Genomic DNA, 22,347 nt, shown 5'->3' on the forward strand with positions numbered 1-22,347 from the left:
AAATTCGGCCATAACACCCTTATTTATCAACCGATCTTACTCAAAGTTGGCTAAATGTAATCTTCTAACACTAACTATATGTGCGAAATATCATCGAAATCGGTTCAGATTTAGATATAGCTCGCATATATATGTATAGCCCGATTTTCCCAAATTTGGCCATAGAACCCTTATTTACTAACCGATCTTACTCAAAGTTGGCCAGATCCAGTCCACTATAGTACTAACGGTATGTGCAAAATTTCATCAAAATCGGTTCAGATGTAGATATAGCTCCCATATATGTATCGCCCGATTTTGAAAAATTCGCCCCTAATAACCTTATTTTTGACCGTAGAGCCCTCATTTCTTAACTGATCTTTCTCAAATTTTGCACAAGGTAACCTTTTGTGATATTAATCAAACCCGCAAAATATTATGCAAATTGGTTCAGATTTAAATATAGCTTCCATATAAAGGGTGATTTGTTAAGAGCTTGATAACTTTTTTTAAAAAAAAAACGCATAAAATTTGCAAAATCTCATCGGTTCTTTATTTGAAACGTTAGATTGGTCCATGACATTTACTTTTTGAAGATAATTTCATTTAAATGTTGACCGCGGCTGCGTCTTAGGTGGTCCATTCGGAAAGTCCAATTTTGGGCAACTTTTTCGAGCATTTCGGCCGGAATAGCCCGAATTTCTTCGGAAATGTTGTCTTCCAAAGCTGGAATAGTTGCTGGCTTATTTCTGTAGACTTTAGACTTGACGTAGCCCCACAAAAAATAGTCTAAAGGCGTCAAATCGCATGATCTTGGTGGCCAACTTACCGGTCCATTTCTTGAGATGAATTGTTCTCCGAAGTTTTCCCTCAAAATGGCCATAGAATCGCGAGCTGTGTGGCATGTAGCGCCATCTTGTTGAAACCACATGTCAACCAAGTTCAGTTCTTCCATTTTTGGCAACAAAAAGTTTGTTAGCATCGAACGATAGCGATCGCCATTCACCGTAACGTTGCGTCCAACAGCATCTTTGAAAAAATACGGTCCAATGATTCCACCAGCGTACAAACCACACCAAACAGTGCATTTTTCGGGATGCATGGGCAGTTCTTGAACGGCTTCTGGTTGCTCTTCACTCCAAATGCGGCAATTTTGCTTATTTACGTAGCCATTCAACCAGAAATGAGCCTCATCGCTGAACAAAATTTGTCGATAAAAAAGCGGATTTTCTGCCAACTTTTCTAGGGCCCATTCACTGAAAATTCGACGTTGTGGCAGATCGTAAGTCTATTCATGATGAAATGTCAAAGCATACTGAGCATCTTTCTCTTTGACACCATGTCTGAAATCCCACGTGATCTGTCAAATACTAATGCATGAAAATCCTAACCTCAAAAGAATCACCCTTTATATGCATCGCTCTATTTTCCCTAATTTGGCCATAGTACTCTTATTTATTAACCAATGTTACTCAAATTTTAAATTTTGATGTACTTCCCGATCGTATTTATACGTACTTGTAGCTCTTACATAAGAATATTGCTCGATTTTTACAAATTTGGAGTTATTACCCACACTAATTGAACGATTTTCTCTTTTTTAATAATGGGCTCAATATTAGTGGCATACTAACTCTTTTGGTGCAAAATAAACTATAGCTCCTAATATTAGACATTTCTGCTCAGATTATGACACGACACCCATAAACATGTACCCCCCTTTATGTTCTCCAAAACCTATACCAATGATACCCCACAAATGCTTATGTTTACTAATTCAGTAGGGTTGGTTTAGGGTATGATATAGTCGGCCCCGTCCGACTTTCTACTTTACTCACTGGTTATAATATTAAATTGAGCCGACGGGCTTTTTGGGTAGCAAATAAATCAATGACTTCTTCAGTCGGCACATTTATTCGGCGATGAACCGACATTAATGCCAATCCTTTGAGTCTACTCTCGCTATCGAATTTCTTAGATACGTCTTTAATCTCGTCATTGTTGAAAATGAACGTTCGGATGAGCACGTAGTAACTGCAGGGATGGAAAATGCAGTACTATAGTACTTTTTTCAAACCTTTTTCACCCCGGTCAGTACCGTAGTACCGCCGCGAATGATTTAGTACCTTTTGTGTAGACATTTTTGAGTCGATATCAGATTTATGGTACAATAGCTTTGACAAAATATTTTAATATTTTGAGTAAGTCTTTATCAACTTTATTTGCTAATAGTCTTTTACAAATATGGCAAAACAGACATGTTCATGTGGGAAGAAAATCTCGATTTTGTAAGACATAGTCAAAAACAGGATTTTATTGAACTTCAAGAAAGTTTTAGTCGAAAAAAGAATGTGATTCTATATTATCGATTTTTTATTTCGGTAGAAAATGTTGTCAAAATTTTATTTCTATATAGAATTTTTGCAAAAGTTTATTTTTATAGAAAATTTTGTCAAAATTTTATTTCAATTGAAAATTTTGTCAAAATTTTATTTCAATTGAAAATGTTGTAAAAATTTTATTTCTATAGGAAATTTTTGCAAAATTTTATTTCTATAAAAAATTTTGTCAAAATTTTATTTTCTTTAAAATTCAGTCTCTCGACAATAATCTTTCCGCTCAAAAAATACCTTTTTTGTACTTTCTTAAAAATTGTATTTTCCATCCCTGAGTAACTGGCAAAGTGACCAAAATTTTTAAAGAATATGTACGTTTGGAAATATCTCTTTATTGCTTCCATCGCTGAATTAGGCAGGTTTTTTAGCAGGTTTTGCGCCATTTCATTTACACTTGTTTGTTTGGCTGTTTCGTTGTTGTTGCTATGGCCAAACAAAGCGAGTCATGTTCACAAAAAGAACAACAAACACACATAAAAAGCAGAAATACATTTTCCAAAAATGAAATTTATGGTGCGATAACAAAAACAATTTGTTTTTTTCCACCGTCGTTTGACGCGCTTTTCAACTAGGATTTGTGTCAGTTTTATAGGTAAGCGTTTTTCAAAATAAAACCTCCAGCTTTTCTTCAACATCTTCGGTAAGATTTTTCTATGCAGCTAAAAATATATATTTATTTATATAAAAATATTCATTCATTTCGGGGGGGGGGTTTGATCCCCCTCATCCCCCCCCTGAATACGGCCTTGCATAGGAGTATATTTATTTATATACACTTATTTCCATTAATATATTGATACTTACTATTTAAGCATTTTATTGTTCGTTTTGAAACAAATGCTACAAAACATGTATTTATCCAAAACCTTTTTTTCGGCAACGAAAAGTGGGCCAAAGAACCTCCAGCATTCCGATCTACTTCCATTTTTGGTCTGGATTTTTGCAACATCTGCCGCTGCGTCTTTATTCAATAACAAATTCTGGTAGTATTCGATGGTATTCTCTATAGCAAGATCCTCGGTTTCATCTTAAGACTCCGAAATTGTTCCTTCGCAGGCAAAAAACATTTTTATAGTTTTTTGCGTCATCCTTTTTCGTTGAAACTTGGAATTAGTTAGTAGGAAAATGTAACGGTGCTTGTACCACGAAAATGAGAAATGGGTTGATTAATGTTGCACCAATTTTGTTTGGGATGAAATGGACTATTATTCCAGCGTTGTACAAGTGAATCACCTGGAATAGATTGTTACAATTTGCCGATTACTTATATCAGCGGCTTTGTTTTAGTCGACCGCAGCCGACTAAATCGGCGGCGGCTTCGGCTTGTGAAAACCCTCCGGCGGCGGCTGAAATCGGCGGCGCGACTCGGCGGATTCATTCTCTGAACACAAGGTATGTTCTTTGTTTATTGTGCCCATAATTTGGAAAAAAACACATAGCAATTATGATAATAAAAACTCGGATATCTTGCATACGTATTAAACATCACGTTTCAGTTTATTTCAATAAATTTAATTATTAATTAAAAATTTACAAAACATTTTATTAAAACGTGTATAAATAAGATTACTTTACCTAATTACCAGTTCCCAAAAAATTAGTAAAGATTAAAGTACAAGTACGGTACTATCATAGAAGCATTAAAACATTGACTACAGCAGCGCAACATGTATTAATCAAATAAAATATTTAAATCTAGTTGGTAATGTTCACCGTTAACAGACGCATATATATAAATGAAGTCGTTATCAATCCGTAGCAAGGTTCTATTTCATATCTTCGTGTATTTTGACCCGCAAATCTTGGACCTTTAAGTCAATTTTAACAATTTGACGAATTTTCTGAAAAGATAGATAAGTGAAAAAATTATTAAAGTCTTATTTTCCTATGATATGAATTTTAATTTTGATTGCATTTAATATTGTTACGAATTTGATATTTCTAAATTTAAGTTTATTCAAATTAGTCTCCGTTAATTTAAAATTTCAAATTGTAACGGTCAAATTACGTGATCACATTCAAAATCGCCTCTTTATTTTCTAGTACTTTCCTAAACATCTTTTGTGTTCTTAGTTTCACAATAATTGTAGTAACCCCTTTTGTTTTGTTATTGTTGTAGTAATGTGAACACAACCCTCTGTCAGCTAAATTACGAGATAGGCATAAACGACTAAGTGATTGCTCTAGATCAGTGTTGCCAGGTAATTTTTGATTCTTCCCCCCAAATCTTAAGAAAAAAAACCCCCTAAATTGGTCTAGACTTTTTTCAAAAACCCCCAAAAATTTTAAGTACGTAAATAGTACAAAAAGAGGCCCAAAATTTGGTTAAAAATCCTGTAGTGATACACTTATTAAAAATTAAATTTAACACAAATTTATAAACTGAAAGAAGATTTTTTCTGAGGAACAAAATTTTAGACAAAATAAGTTTTTTTAATGCTAAATTTTTTTTTTTTGAAGTAAATAAAAATCATTGCACCACTTGTCACAAATTCGGGTTTGATTCCTGCTTCGACCGAACACCAAAATTTTTCAGCCGTGGATTATCCCACCTCATTAATGCTGGTGATATTTCTGAGGGTTTCAAAGCTTCTCTACGTGGTTGCATTGCAATGTGGAACGCCGTTCGGACTCGGCTATAAAATGGAGGTCCCTTTACATTGAGCTTAACATGGAATCGGGCAGTGATACGAGAGAAGTTCACCAATGTGGTATCACAACGGACTGAATAGTCTAAGTGTGCCTGATACATCGGGCTGCCACCTAACCTTGTTTTTAATTGTATCAAATATTAAAAATGCCCCTTCAACAGATACGTTTAAAAAAGAATATCATTGTATACTTGCTTGTATTTAGGAACATGGGTTGACTTCCCTTATTTTTTTCTCTAAATTCATGCCAGAATTGTTCCAAATTTTGTTGAGAATTGCTCCACTTTATAAGATCTAAGATATTTTTTTACCCCCAAAAATCCCCCCAAAGAAATGTTACCCCTAAAAATCCCCCTAAACGTGTAAAAAACCCCTAAATTTGGGGGGAAAACCCCCAACCAGGAACACTGCTGTACATAATTGTAGGCAAGACTATGAACATAATCAGCTATGCATGTGCGACTAGTAGAACATTCTAGATGGCTGTAGGCAATGAAGATACCAGTTGAATATGTGCTGTTAGATAAATTGTATCTAGATTGTTCTAGATGGTTGTAGGCCAGACTATCGAGAATTTTCGAAATCGTCAAATCACGGTATAAAAACCCTGGCAGAGGGAGCTGTGAAGTCAGTCGTAAACTAAAAGCAAACTGTACACAACGTAGAGCAAATAAGAGAAAGTTAAGCAAATAACATAAATTCTAGATTGTCGTTATTTGAAAAGAACTGTGTTTTAATTATCGGGTTATTAAACACGCCTCAATATAAAAACGTAAGAATATGAATACAAATAATTTGTATCTCTAGTGACACTGGTAGTTAGGCTTGCCAGATGGCCGGGATTCGCCTGGATTGTCCCGGAATTTCGTCTCTATGAAGTGTCCCGGATCTTTCACAAAATTTACCAAATATCCCGGAATTTCAATTACTCAAGGCATATGTTTTATTTTTTTTTACATTTCTTAAAAATGAAAACGATTTAAAATTAAATCGCTTTCAAAAATATTTTTGGTTTTGGATTTTCATACATTTTAAATGTACATTTGTTTGTCCGATTTTGTACGATTTCATTTAATCTCACCACTTTGAGAAAAAAATCAAATCACTGTCTTGCGAATCATCAGCTGTCACTTGAGTAGTAAATGTAAAAAAAATATACGCAAATATCCAATCCACGTTTTTCTGCAAAATGCATTTTAACAAATTATAAGTCAAGTTTGTGCTCCCTGCCATCATTTCAAAGTTCGATTTTATCCTATGATTACCATAGACCCTTTAGTGACACTATAACAATCCCCAATTCGGATACGAAATATACCTAAAACCATGTCCATGGCGATATCCAGAGCCTCAGAGCTTAAGTTTGTTTGCCAAACCCGAAAGTAATATGCCAGTAAATATGAGTTTCGGTTTCCGTTTAAAAAAAATATTCCCAAAATTATTTACGTTTTATATAAAATCGTCGCAGCCATCTTGGGAGAAAGTTTCAGAGGCTCCAATATATTTAGGAATTTCAAAGCTTGCTGACAATTACGACTACGCCATGGCGTTTATGCAAATTTACCAAGTGATAAAATATGGGGAACTAATATCGAAAAATATGACTGTTTTTGCTTGTCCCGACAAATCCCGGAATGTACGGCGCAATGTCCTGGATTTCGGCAACCATCATCTGGCAACCCTACTGGTAGTAGGAGGAAAATTGCAAAGACATTTATATACTGGGGCGGTAAGATTCCCACGAGGAGACCCATGTCTTTAGACGGCATTGAAATTCCGTGTAGCGAGTGTATAAAATAGCTCATGCTGGTTTCTTTTATGTATGGACTTTATCCTTATCTTATCCTTCCTTATATTGAAGGATACTAACAGGCAGTAGCAACAAAATGTGTGTAATGTCTATTGCATTTAGATTTGATATATTGTCTAAAGAGTCAGCTGCAACAATGGTAATAAGGCTGGGTGAGCTATCGCTGTGATCGGTATATATCGCTTTGGAGTATACTCTATCAATGCACCTTTTCGACAAGAAATTGTAAACATTTATTGCCAACAGTGCACCCAATTTCATGGGAAAAAATAAATATACCAGAGAACAGCAGAGAGGATGAGTTAGTAGGACTAGGAACTACTTACGAATTCCAGGGAAGGTTAGGTTAGGTGGCAGCCCGATGTATCAGGTTCACTTAGACTATTCAGTCCATTGTGATAGTGAAGTGCTTTTGGACAACCCAGCAAAAAAAACATCACCAAAAAGGTAATGAAAATGTTCTTTTTGGATCCGGAAGTGGTGCAAAATTGACGCAGAAGCTATGCATTTAACATGGGCTTGTCATAGGACGGAAGTCCTTCATTTCAACAGCCGTTGCACTGAATTTGCATCACTTCTTTAGGTGTGATCCGAATTCAATGTTTTGGATGTAAATTAAAAAATTCTGTTATATTTTGTCAAATAAAAAATTTTTATAGTCTTTTATAATTTTTAATGGATTCTAACGCTTGTTGGAAACGTTGGACCTCAAATATTTCTAAAAAATCACAACTTTTTCAGATTGGATTTAGCATTTTTGTCGACAAAATGTAAATGATTTGTACCATTTTATAAATTCTTACTCTGTTGTTAACCTATTTGAAACAAAAGCATGAAAAAACAAGTTATAAAAAATTTAATTAAAAGAACTTCCTGGGTAGTTCAAATAAAGAACATCATTGGGAGTGTATCTTCTGGAAGTGCTTTTAAAGTTGTGCCTTTGGAAGAACTTCAAAATATTTTTGCTGGGAAGTCATATAAAATGTGTAATTTTAAGTGAAAATTTAAATTTTGGACTGTTAAATGTCACAAAAATCAAAGAGAAAATTAAAAAAAAAGAAAAAAAAAACATTGAAAGTAAAATTAAAAAATTCATACCGTGGAGGATTTGAACTTTTGAATTTGAATTTTTCACTTCCGTGGAAGTTCTTTTGAGAAGGTTTTACAAATTAGAGAATTATTTTTAATTTAAATGCGGATAATGTATTTATACGAAATACACACAAAAAAATAATTCATTTATTTTATGAATAGTGTTCCCATAAATTTTTCAAACACGGAATTTATAAATTGTATGAAAAAAGTTCATAAATTAAAAAATACAGGGTTTCATTGACTATGAATGTATACATAATATTAATGAAATGTTTAATATTATAAATGAAGTATAATTTTCGACATTGAAAACATTATATATACTAAAAACGTCATGATTAAACTTTTCTTTTCGATTTTCCCCTAATTCTTAATGCCTACATAATGTATGAACCCATTTATAAAAAAAAACATCATTAAAGTCCTGCAAGTAAAGAACATTTTACTTGTCAATATGAGCACCAACGCTTCCAGTTAATTAATACAATTGTTTTATTTCGTCAACCTTTTTCAGCAATAAATAATCTTCGAATCGACGGCGACTCAAACTGAACTGAAAATGCCAAACACAGCACAGCCATATATATATATATATATATATATATATATATATATATATATATATATATATATATATATATATATATATATATATATATATATATATATATATATATATATATATATATATATATATATATATATATATATATATATAACTCTATGTTGTGGCTCTCTCATGCTAAGAGAAAACCAATATATTTGCATATATAATGTAAGGTTTCATTAATTTTATGAAAGAATTTTTGCGCATTATTAAAAATTTCTTAGTATAATAACAAGTATTTACGAAGAAAAATTACGTACATCTATTTTATGAAAGAGTCCATACATTTTCAAAAATGTACAAATTTATCTACAAATTCATATTTTATTTTTTTTTGTGTGTATATGCCGAAGATATATATAATATATCTTCGGCAGATAATATACAAAAATCCCGCCGTTGATATTTAAAGTTGGGTTCTTTATCTCTTTATCTTGAGATGTTGTTCCAATGTTATGCCTTGGTGTTAAATTACGATAATATGATAAACTAATTTTATTGATGTTTCAATTTATCATGTTAAATGGCGTTTGTGGCAGAGTGTGCAAAAACGTTATGTTACGGTGACAACAAATTCATGTTCAACTCCGGTCGGAGCGAAGTTTTCCAAATTGAAAATAAAATAGGAAAATAAAAGTTTAAAAAAATTATTAAAATAAAAAGTGAAGTTGATGAAAACTTTTTTTAGTTTTTGAATTTTCTTCATTGAAATTAACTTTCAAGGCATAACTTCTAAAGCAGTGCAAAGGATCCGTCCTATGACACGCCCATCTAAAATCCATTGGAGATGATGGAAATTTGTTGGCGATCAAAACCACTTTTTGGAAGCCCATTTTCTGCCGGGTATGCTTCGATTATCGTAAAAGTAACGAGGATTAGAACTAACGGGTCAATACCCACTTAATGGAATGCCAATTTTAATTTCACCACTATTTCGTTTCCTAGTCGAGAAATGCAATAGTAAAACGTACAACTCCATTTACAATTAACTTCGCAAATTTCCATGAAAATCAGAATAGACCTGTTTATAATAAAAACTATCTACCACTATATACTTACCGACGCTGTATCTCCTGGCGTTCTCTTCCAAAGCCACACCATGTACATAGGGATATACATCATTGATGATAGAGCTGTAAGTATACCAAGAACATGGGCCCACCATGGATAACTGTAATCTAAATATTTGATTGGCGTAAATTGCACGATATTGAAGAAGAATACACCCTGTAAAGAATAAATTTAATATTTGTTAGATCAATTATTTAAAATACATTTAAGTTGTAATTTTTAATGAAATTATACTCATGATGTATAATCAAGATAGCCTTCAAATTGATCTTATTTTTTGGCCGTCCTATATGAATTGTATTCTTAAAATCCCCAAACATTTTACAACAATTGTATCTTTCTATAACACCAAATAAAACAATCGGCAATGTAGGCTAATAAATAAGCAATTATACCATTACATTTACTAAGGTACGTTAAATGTACTTACAACAACGGTTTTGTATCCCCGTCATAGATGATAAATGCATTTAAAACATAAATATATAAAATAATGAATACATTCGGTCCGATCGGTTGTTAAAATTATTAAAATTTATAGAAAAAAAGATATTCTTTTGGTGGTACTGACCTCTCTTATTTTATCTAACCCTGTTTCAGAGACTAGTGCAAGATATATCAAAATTGGATTACCCCCTATATTTTCTAATTGAAGTCAAGGACCACGTCAAAATCATATTGATAGTATGATTTTGACTTTATTACTATAGAAAGTTTTGTCAACTTTTATTTCTATAGGACAGTTTATCAAAATTTTATTTCTATATTTATTTATATTTAATATTTAATTTCTATAGAAAATTTTGTCAAAAGTTTTCTCTATAGAAAATTTTGTTAAAAATTTATTTCTATAGAAAACGTTATCAAAATTTTATTTCTTTAGAAAATTTTATCAAAATTTTATTTCTATAGAAAATTTTGTCAATATTTTTATTTTATAGAAAATTTTGTCAAAATTTTATTTCTATATATATAAAATTTTGTCAAAATTAATTATATTTGTTTAGTTTGGCTCGAGGTCATGTAAATAAAAACAGATGTTGTTGTTTTTGTGTGTTATAATTTTTATGTAAAAATATCCAATATTTCGAGACATCTCCGATGCTCGTCCTCAGGGAATTTAATTTAGAATTAAAAAACAATGAACTTGTTCACAAGAGGGTATATTTACAACTATTTATATTTCTATAGAACATTTTGCAAAAATTTTACTTTTAACATATAGAACATTTTGTCTACCAAAAACATCAATAGTTATACCAATCTACCAAACATTTGAAAATTTTATTTTTATAGAAAATTTTGTCAAAATTTTTATTCTATAGAAAATTTTGTCAAAATTTTTATTCTATAGAAAATTTTGTCAACATTTTTATTCTATACAAAATTTTATAGAAATTTGTCAAAATTATATTTCTATAGAACATTTTGTCAAAATTTATTTCTTTAGAAAATTTTGTCACAATTTTATTTCTACACCGAAAAAAAAGTGAACTGTTTTATAGGAAGAATGAAATACCTCGCACGAAAATTGAACTAAATTTTGCTCCACATTTCGAGATTTCCACAAAGCGTTATTAAAACCAGGAATCATTGAAATCATTGGCGCCAAATCATGACCATTTTAACCATACAGTAGTTCATTCTTACTATTTTTGGGAATCGTACGAAAATTTTCTTTTGCTTTAGTTCATATTGAACTTATGTGTACGGTCATTGAACTTTATACTAACGTTTAGTTCATAAAATTTTCCAATAAAAATAAGTTAAATTTAGAGTTAGTTTAACTACGGAAATTTTTTTCTGTGTATAGAAAATTTTGCCAACATTTTATTTCCATTCCATTGTGATACCACACTAACTAAAAGTACCTATTACATATGGGCACTTCTAGTTTTAACCGATGAACCTTCTCGATTATTTTCTTCTGTTGAACCAACCAGATTGTTCCAAAAACATTAGCAGACTGCTTAAGTTAACGTTTTCCAGGTCCGCCAGTAATCTGAAGCTATATGCCCCTAAAATTTGCTTACGCCTTACACAAAATGCAGGACACTCACACAAGAGGTGTTTAATTGATTCCTTTTCCTCCACGTCATGACAGCTTATACAATAGTCATTATACTTCGCACCAATAGTTTTTGCAAAATCGCCTATCAGGCAGCGACCCGTTATAGCAGATACCAGGAGTGATATCTGGCGTCTCGAGAACACTAGCATATCTAGTGTGCGGTTTAAGTTTAAATGGGGCCATATTTGCTTGGTGTCGTTACAACCCTTACAATTCTCCCATCGAACATTTGCCATCATGACAGCCTTCTCACGCAGTAAGAGCTTGCAGGTAGCCAGAGGCATACCAACAGATTCTAGTTCCCCTGGAATATGTAAGGTAGTCCCTAGCCTTGCTAGCTCATCTGCTTCGCAGTTCCCCGCTATGTTCCTATGGCCAGGCAACCATATTAGGTGAATATTGTGCTGCGCAGCCATCTCACTGAGAGATTTGCGGCAGTCGATGGCCGTTTTCGAGTTGAGGAACACAGAGTCCAAGGATTTTATTGCAGGTTGACTGTCTGAGTATATATTAATGCCCACATTTTTTGGAACATTACTTCTCAGCCAATTCGCCACCTCTCTTATTGCTAATATTTCAGCCTGAAAAACACTACAGTGATTAGGTAATCTTTTCGCTATTTGAAGTTCCAAATCATTAGAATATACTCCGAAACCCACTTGTCCATCCAATTTGGAGCCATCAGTGTAGAAATCTATATATTCTTTATTCCTCGGGGTCTGTGTGCACCACGCCTCACTGTTGGGGATTAGAGTCTCAAACTTTTTGTCGAAAAGTGGATGTACCCTCCACCATGGATTGCGTAGAAACTTCTACTGAAGACTGTCATGGAATTACTTGGGTTGCGGTAACACTTGCCGATGGCAAGGTATCTTAAAACTTCCTAACACCGTAATATATACCACATAGTCCATACGTGGCATATATTGTACTAGAAAAGGCCGATTAAATACGTATATAATTAAGTTTAAAGTTTCTATAGAAGTAAAATTTGGAAAAAATTTTCTATAGAAATGAAATTCGGATAAAATTTTCTATAGAAATAAAATTCTGTTAAAAATGTTTTCTATAGAAATAAAATTTTGACAAAATTTTCTATAGAAATAAAATTTTGACAAAATGTTTTATAGAAATAAAATTTTGACAAAATTTTCTATAGAAATAAAATTTTGACAAAATTTTCTACAGAAATAACATTTTGACAATGTTTTCTATAAAAATAAAATTTTGGTAGATTATTTTTGGCAACCATGATTATGAACCGATAAGGACCAATTTTTGTGTGATTGGGGATCGCCTATATATAACTATAGACCGATATGGACCAATTTTGGCATGGTTATTAGCGGCCTTATACTAACACCACGTTGCAAATTTCAACCGGATCGGATGAATTTTGCTCCTCCAAGAGGCTCCGGAGATCAAATCTGGGGAACGGTTTATATGGGGGCTATATATAATTATGGACCGATATGGACCAATTCTTGTGTGTTTGTTAGAGACCACATTCTAACACCATGTTCCAAATTTCAACCGGATCGAATGAATTTTGCTCCTCTAAGAGGCTCCGGAGGTCAAAGCTGGGGATCGGTTTATATGGGGGCTATATATAATTATGGGCCGATGTGGACCAATTTTTGCATGGTCATTAGAGAACATATACCAACACCATGTACCAAATTTCAGCCGGATCGGATGAAATTTGCTTCTCTTAGAGGCTCCGCAAGCCAAATCGGGGGATCGGTTTATATGGGGGCTATATATAATTATGGAACGATGTGGACCAATTTTTGCATGGTTGTTAGAGACCATATACTAACACCATGTACCAAATTTCAGCCGGATCGGATGACAGTTGCTTCTCTTAGAGCAATCGCAAGCCAAATTTGGGGGTCCGTTTATATGGGGGCTATACGTAAAAGTGGACCGATATGGCCCATTTACAATACCATCCGACCTACATCAATAACAACTACTTGTGCCAAGATTCAAGTCGATAGCTTGTTTCGTTCGGAAGTTAGCGTGATTTCAACAGACGGACGGACGGACGGACATGCTCAGATCGACTCAGAATTTCACCACGACCCAGAATATATATACTTTATGGGGACTTAGAGAAATATTTCGATGTTTTACAAACGGAATGACAAAGTTAATATACCCCCATCCTATGGTGGAGGGTATAAAAAAGCCTGCTTACCCGTAATAGGCTAGGAGTTAAATCATTCCTAAATCACGTCGATTCAAAAATGAGTCTGTAACAATTTTATTTACGAAAAACTTTTCAGAAGTTCTTATGGGGAAGGAATTTAAATGATGGGAAAGTTGATGAATTAAGGACTTTTGAACTAACAAACCAGAACATGGGGTATGAAAGTATTACAAACAAAATTAAAACTTACCGCGCAAATTAAAGGCGTTGTTATACACCAACAGAATTTCCACCAACCAATTGGATAGTAGCCAATCATGTCCTTTATACCATCATAGAAACGATCAACCCCGTAACACCAGGATATAGCAATACATTCGAAGAATATAAGCCAAAGAAGACAATAGCCACTTACAGCGTATGAATCTAAAATTTGGAAGACATACATGCCACCCTAGAAGTAAAAATTACATAGAAGAATTAATTGAAATTAACCAATTTCACTATGTTGCCTTCCACTCACCTGTGTTATGCAAGACAATCCCAAACAATAACTTAATGCACATACTATAGCGATAAACAGCTCCTTACGAGGTCTTAGATATTGTGGCCACTCATCAATTATAGCTGTTACGAAACCTTCCATTGTACAAAATTGAGAGTCCAGGCCAATCAGTAATAGCATAAGGAAAAACAGACATGACCATAGGGATGAACCAGGCAATTGCAGTACGGCCGATGGATATACCAAAAATGCTAAGCCAGGACCAGATGCTGCCACCTCAGCCACAGATCGTTCCTGTTCGTGAGCCATAAATCCAACCACGGAGAATATAACAAAGCCAGCAAACATACTTGTACTTGAGTTGATTGTGCATACGATCAAGGCATCTCTAAATGTCGTTAAAAGTTGAAAATCGCAATAAATCATTTTTAAATTCATGTAATATAGTAAGCAATATCTAATCATTCTATATATACATATATGTATGTAAAAATTAAGCACGCTTCAGTTGGGTTGTAACGCCAAAGCCAAAGTTCCAAAAATGCAAAAACGCACCAATGCTAAAGAACTATTTAGATTGGAAAGAGCCAAGGAGTTATTCCACTTGCACAAATGTGTTGGCACTAAAAATATTATATTGTTGATAATTTCAAGCCTGCGCTACCCCGGAAATGAACCAAAATACTTCAGTGTTACTTTCGTGCTGCGTGTGATGGCTTGAATGCCAATTCGAAAATTGTAAACTATTCTGACATTTCATGTTATTTTTTCTTTTGAACAATAAAATTAAAATTTTAAAATTTAGCGCTTTACTTTGTGGCGTTACATATCACCCATCCTCTAGATTACTTTAGGTGGCAGCCCGATGTATCAGGCTCACTAGACTATTCAGTAGAGGTGTGCACTTGAGTAATATTTTGATCACGCACACTCACGCACGAAAATCTTTTAAATGTCGTGACTCACGAATAATTTTATAAGTATTTAATTTACCTATAGAACCTGACTGAAAACATGAGTATGGTTAAAATCGAGTACATTATAAAACTCTTACCACCTAGGATGTCACTAAAATTATAAATAAATTCAACTCGTAAGCATTTTAAGTTCGTAGGCGGGATTATTTTCGTGAGAGTGTTTTTCCGGAATTCGTTACTCACTCCCTAGTGGGCTCACGGGCTGACTTGTAGGCGTTGAAAGTTAGTCACCTCGGGGGTATGAAATTTTGTTTTAGCCGTCAACTCCGCAATTTTGAACCGATTTCGATGATTTTTTTCTTTGCTGGGTAGAACTTGTAAGGCTCGCGTGCGTGTGCAATTATCTTTTGTCGTTGGCAAATATTGTCCCCACAATTTATTTTTTGTTGCAAAATTTTGACAAAGTGGGGTCAGTATTTTGAACCTAGAAGTTCTGTTTTTGAGTGGATTCGTAATTTTTCTTCTTAACTGCATGTCTTACAAAATTCGACGAACCCTAGAAATGTGTCCCCATGTACTTTAGATTAAAAGTTGTAAAGTCCACAAATTAGAATTAAAAAAAAAATATCAAATTTTTACAATTTTTTTTTGGAAAAAGCACATACATTCTTTCTATCGTAACATTTTTTATAGATTTCTCCCAATCTTTTTTATTTGTTTCTTATAGACGACCAATTAAGGATACGTTTTAAGAATTTATCGGTTATTTTGGTCAAGTAGTATATGACTTATTCTCCTCCCAAAATCGGCAATTTTTCAAAAATTCTCATTCGGCAAAGCACCGACTGCTAAGCCGATCTGTTTTCAAAAAAGCCCTATATATCCACTTAGTAACTGTAAAAGGTTTCAACATTCTACTAGTAAACAGCTGAGAAATATGCAAATTACAAAAAAATAACTTTTTTTCAATATATGTCCCCACTTTGGGGATTTTGGGAATTTTTGATACCAATTTTGGGAATGGTTTATTCTGCAATATTTCTTAAAACAAATTTCCCTGCAAAAATATATATAGAAATCATAATGATATCACAATTAGTTCAAAAGTTATTAAGGATTCAATTCATATTTTTAATTCCCAAAAAATCGGAATTTTTGAAGAAAAAAATTGTTCCGTACCCCAAAAACTTCAACGTTTCGTATTTTTGGTTCTTTTCAATTGCATCGAAATAAAGCTCTCTCAAATACCTTTCCAACGATGTAATATATTTATACCCGTGCTTACACTGTTAGAAAAATATGTTTTTCATATGTTCCGATATAAACAAAATGTGTTTCGGGCACAATTTTTAAACAAAATATATTTAAGTGCAAACATGTAATGTTCCTAAACTAACACAAAATGTTTGGGACACATATGGTTATATGTTAGAATATATTATGTTTGGGGCATGAATGTTTCATAAAAATAATATGTGTGAATGTAAACATATATAAATTTACAACTTTCGAGTAAACATATATATGTTGTGATTCTTTATTCAGAGAGCGACAGAGAGAGAGAGGGAGTTAGTATAGAGAAAGAAATAGAGATGGAAAGCGGGAGGGTTGAATAAAAAGATATCAACATAACACAGCGAGAGAATGAAATGAGAGCAATTTCTGTGAAACCGCTTGTATGTTGTTTCGGAAAAGTGTTTCATGATAAGGCCAAAAATTTAATATGATTAAGTCTAAATATTATTTAACTTGAATATTAGAATGAGTATTCGGAATAAGGAGAATAGACATTCGGAACCAAGAGAATATACATTTGAAAAAAAAACCGACATATTTGTATTACAGAAAAAGATGCGAAGAACTCAAAAATTTCGTGGAAGTAAAAATTATGTGAGGGAATGAGCACAATCTTCTTTGGGGAATTCTTCCAAGCATATACTATTTTTGGACTCAAAATGCTTCCAAACATATAATATGCTCACATAAAACAAACATATTAATATTTCGACAGTATCCAATAATATATGTGCTTCCTGCGAAATATGTTTGGAACATATGTTAGAGAAGCGATTTTTTTTAGGGTGTAGCAAAAGGCGCCAAAACCTTGCACTAAACGTCACTTACTCGGGTAAAATAATGCATTTCTGCAAATGTACGTTTATATGGGGCTATATCTAAATCTGAACCGATTTCAACTAAACTCGGCATGCATAGCTACAATGTTAATTCTGCTACCTGTGTAAAATTTAAAATTCTAAATCTGAACCGATTTCCACCAAATTTTTCACACTTGACTGTACTACTTATTAGACTCCTTGTGCAAAATTTCTACCCAGCAAAGAAAAAATCATCGAAATCGGTTCAAAATTGCGGAGTTGACAGTTAAAATAAAATCATATCCCCGAGGTGACTAACTTTCAACGCCTACAGGTCAGCCCGTGGACCCACTAGGGACCAATCTTAGAGGAAAACACTTCAGCTTTCACACACAGACAAATTATGTTGATATCTTTATCCGTGCAAAAGTTGCAGAAAACAAAGCGATTTTGAACCACTGTGCGACATTTCACGCACACTCATGCCTTTGCCGTCAGCGTGATTCACTATTCACGCGTGACTCACGACAATTTCGTGTCACGTGCACACCTCCACTATTCAGTCCATTGTGATACCACAGTGTTGAACTTCTTTGTTATCACTGAGTGCTGCCCCATTCCGTGTTAAGCCACCCTCTACATGTCCAGACATCAGTTATGTGGGTTCACATTTTTGTAAGAGCATACGCTCAAATATAACATTATTGCCGAAATTAGATACATAATTTTCAAGAAAATATCATGGTTGTGGACTACATGTTACCAGTGAAAATATAATACTATTCTCGTGAAACATGGTTGGGGTGACTATATTCCTTCTCTGCGTGTATTGTGTACTAGTAAAATCGGAAGAAAATTAATGCGTTACGCAATGAAAAAAGACATATTGACTGACATCACCAGATCACCAGGGACTAAATTAAAACACCTGGAGATCTGTTTATATAGGTGCCGATAAAGACCAATTTTAACATGGTTCTTAAAATGCGTACATTGACATCACGTGCCAAATTTTACACCAGATCGGATAAAATTTGCTCCTCCAAGTGGCTCCGGGAGATACATTCGGGGATCGGTTTATATGGGGGTATACCTAAAAGTGGTCCAGTGGTACCATAAGACCTACATCTATAAAAACCACTGGTACCAAGTTTAAGTCGATGTCTCGCTTCGTTCGGAAGTTATGGTGATTTCAATAGACGGACAGATACAATAGATCCACTCTGAATTTCACCACGACCCAGAATGTATATTCTTTATCGAATCTTATACCAATATTACGATGTGTTACAAACGGAATGGCAAAGTTAGTATACCAGATTGCTGATAAGTCCCCGGTCTGACATATAGAAGGCGTCGCTAGTATTAAATACATATTATTTTTATATAGTACCAACCTTCAAATGATTCGTGTCAAAATTTGACGTCTGTAAGTCAATTAGTTTGTGAGATAGAGCGTCTTTTGTGAAGCAACTTTTGCTATTGTGAAAAAATGGAAAAAAAGGAATTTCGTGTTTTGATAAAATACTGTCTTCTGGAGGGAAAAAATACGGTGGAAGCAAAAACTTGGCTTGATAATGACCCAGGGAAATCAACAATAATTGATTGATATGTAAAACTCAAGCGTGGTGAAATGAGCACGAGGGACGGTGAAGCTGTTAACTCGTAATACACCCGAGTTTTTCCGTCGATATGTGATAATGGATGAAACATGGCTCCATCACTACACTCCTGAGTCCAATCGACAGGCGGCTAAGTCGACAGCGACCGGTGAACCGTCTCCGAAGCATAGAAAGACTCAAAAGTCCGCTTGCAAAGTAATGGCCTCTGTTTTTTGGGATGCGCATGGAATAATTTTTATCGATTATCTTGAGAAGGGAAAAACCATCAACAGTGACTATTATATGGCATTATTGGAGCGTTCGAAGGTCGAAATCGCGGCAAAACGGCCCCATATGAAGAAGAAAAAAGTGTTGTTCCACCAAGACAACGCACCGTGCCACAAGTCATTGAGAACGATGGCAAAAATTCATGAATTGGGCTTCGAATTGCTTCCCCACCCACCGTATTCTCCAGATTTGGCCACCAGCGACTTTTTCTTGTTCTCAGACCTCAAAAGGATGCTCGCAGGGAAAAAATTTGGCTGCAATGAAGAGGTGATCGCCGAAACTGAGGCCTATTTTTAGTCTTGGGCAAAATCATTCACCATAGTGATTCTGACTCGTCGTTCCTTTTGTACAAAGGAACTAGTTCCTTCAAATCGTTCCATCGTTCCTTTTCGTTCTAGCTTTTTATATTTGTCATCACTGTCATCTACTAAAGGCAGATGTGGTATTGTTTACTATGAGCAACGAAGTTCGTTGTCAAACGAAAGATACAAAAAATATTAAAAATTGAGTAAAATTACTTAAAATAGTTTATAGTAATATAGGAAGAAACAGTAATGAATGGAAAATTTAAAGAAGTAACTAAACTGAGCTGGAACTAATGATTTTCTTGAATAGGAGCATACCAATCAATGATTTAATATTCATACGCGCCAAAATGAATAAATTGTCTTATAGCTCAAACAAAAGTCAAAAAATCAAATTGCGATCCGCGGAACTATGGAGTGTAAGTTGAAAATAAAACTAAATGACAAAAGGAACGATGAGGATGAAAGAGATGGAACTAGTGACAGTCGTTCCTTTTAGTGAACCGTTCATTGGAACTAGTTCGTTCGGGAACGACACAAGACTACCTATTTTGAGGCAAAACCGAAGGAGTACTACCAAAATGGTATCAAAAAATTGGAAGGTCGTTATAATCGTTGTATCGCTCTTGAAGGGAACTAACATATGTAGAATAATAAAAACGAATTTTGACAAATTTTTTTTTTTCCTTTTTTGGACCGGGGACTTATCAGCCAACCTGTTACACTCATAGCTAAAAGTCTGCTAAAAACAGCAGTCGATGTCTGCTGTTATATTTTTGTACTTCCATACAAAAATAACGTTTTGCTCTTCAGACATGTTTGAGGTGATCATGTTCTATCTCTGCGTGTTCGTTTAAGACATTGTTAACTTATAGTAAATTATGTCGTAGACATTGGGGATACATGTCGAAAATCGACTTTTCGAATGTTTGTAATTATAAATTAAATCATGAGCTTCATACGGTACTAAAGACATTGTTGCAATTTTGAACTCCAATATTTTCCTTCAAACTTCGAAATTTTCATTAATGAGTGGAAAACAAAATTATGTTTTAAAATTTACTAAAATTAACCTAACTTTTCTAAAATTAACCAAAATTTCCCTTCTTGTTGGTTCACTGTTTCTCTAGTGAAGCTCTTTTTCTGAGCCATAAAATCAGGTGTCTTAATTCCGCACGGTCGAACTATATACATTTTTAGAATCCAATAACAAAATGCTTTACTCCTTTTTCGGCATCAAATGTATGTACTTACTTGTATACATTATTGTTATATTTATTATAACTTCCCAAAGCAACGAGTGTTCCCAATCCAAGACCATATGAGAAGAAAATTTGTGTAACGGCGTCTATCCATACCTATATATGAAACGATTTAGAAAATGGGATGTCAACATAATGAACTATGTAGCAATACCTGTGATTCCGTTAATTTTGAGAAATTTGGAATAATATAGAATTTGATACCATCCATAGCACCGGGAAGTGTAACACCTCGTATCAAAAGAATGGTTAGCAAAAAGTAGGGGAAGAGGGCTGTGAAGTAGACAACTTTTCCTGTCCATTTAACTCCTTTCCAAATGCAAAAGTAACACAAGATCCACACCAATAGAAGAGTTGCAGCCAACTCCCATCGCACACCTCCAACATCCTCAATACCTGATGATATGTTCAAGGCACGATGTCTGTGGGATATAATTTATTAATGACCATTTCAAATGTTGGTACTTAGTACATACTCCCAGAATTCCTTGACAGGATCTGATAATTCCGAAGCAGATACATTGGCCGAATTGACGGTACATATTTTTGTTGTGGTAGCATTTTGCGTTACCTCCCAGCAGGGAATCTGTTTTCGGAAATAAGGATTTACACATTTGAGGGTATTCCAGTAATTGTCGCAGTTTCTCCATGGCACATCACCCAGCATCGACATAAGCAGATAAAATGCCGCCCAAGCCAGGATCACGATGTAATACACATTCATCCAACATGACATAACAGCCGCCGCATATCCAATTCCTTTAAAAATGGGAGCTATTTTGAACACACCCAAGCCGCCGATGGTTAACATTTGTCCCAATGCCAATTCCATGAAAAACATTGGAATACCGGCTAAAAACAAGGCAACGAAGTATGGTATAAGAAACGCTCCACCACCATTCTTGTAGCACAAATACGGGAAACGCCACACGTTTCCAAGACCAATAGCTAAACCCACCACAGATAAAATGAAGTCGAGTTTGGACGACCATGATCCTCTTTCAGGATTCACATTAGCCTTTAAACAAAAACAATCAATTAAATAAATAAGCTCAATATACAGTTATGCTATTTAAGTGGATAATGAAATGTCATTTTCACAGTAGTCTCATTTGAACAACATTTTATATTTCAGAATCCCGGATCCACAATTCCAAATATCACCATAGATGTCGTCTCGCTGTAGAGTATAGAGATTAATGTATAATAATAAATAAAAAGTTATGAAATGATTAAATAAATTATGGCTATGATGTTCTATTAGATGAGTAGGACTTTGGTGATGAGGCACAGCTTGAAGGTCGAAATTAAGAAATTATGTGGAATATAATCGAAAACCGGAAGCCGCTGAGACGACACAGAGAGTTGCCGGTAGTTTTAAGCGAAACCCTAACCTCTCTCTCCGAGATGCCGCAAATAAGCTGGGTGTATCGTCTACAACCGTGCATCGAGCCAAAAAACGAGCCGGACTATCGACCTACAAGAAAGTAGTGACTCCAAATCGCGATGATAAACAAAATACGACGGCCAAAGCGCGATCC

The 22,347-nt window shown here is 34.3% G+C and overlaps 1 protein-coding gene across 1 annotated transcript; it reads right to left on the bottom strand.

Moving 5' to 3' along the window:
- Nucleotides 1-3,842: 3,842 nt before the first annotated feature.
- On the bottom strand, nt 3,843-22,145 carry Gat (sodium- and chloride-dependent GABA transporter). The gene is made up of 7 exons (XM_075306107.1): nt 21,283-22,145; nt 20,961-21,228; nt 20,799-20,902; nt 14,356-14,725; nt 14,083-14,286; nt 9,598-9,765; nt 3,843-4,216 (listed from the first exon to the last, which is right to left on the bottom strand). Exons 1-7 carry the CDS (start codon nt 21,645-21,647, stop codon nt 4,142-4,144), a joined length of 1,554 nt encoding a protein of 517 aa, XP_075162222.1. The 5' UTR covers nt 21,648-22,145; the 3' UTR covers nt 3,843-4,141.
- Nucleotides 22,146-22,347: the final 202 nt, after the last annotated feature.

Source organism: Haematobia irritans, chromosome 4 (assembly GCF_050003625.1).
Source record: "Haematobia irritans isolate KBUSLIRL chromosome 4, ASM5000362v1, whole genome shotgun sequence".
In the NCBI taxonomy this organism is placed as follows: Eukaryota; Metazoa; Arthropoda; class Insecta; order Diptera; family Muscidae; genus Haematobia; species Haematobia irritans.

What these genes read in the sequence shown, in the direction of transcription:
- Gat (XM_075306107.1), bottom strand. Translation starts at nt 21,647, where the DNA reads ATGTTTTTCATGGAATTGGCATTGGGACAAATGTTAACCATCGGCGGC. An exon ending in TATAACAATAATGTATACAA is followed by an intron (nt 14,726 to 20,798) that starts GTAAGTACATAC and finishes AACGACATTTAG; the next exon opens with AGATGCCTTGATCGTATGCA. An exon ending in GATTGTCTTGCATAACACAG is followed by an intron (nt 14,287 to 14,355) that starts GTGAGTGGAAGG and finishes TTTTACTTCTAG; the next exon opens with GGTGGCATGTATGTCTTCCA.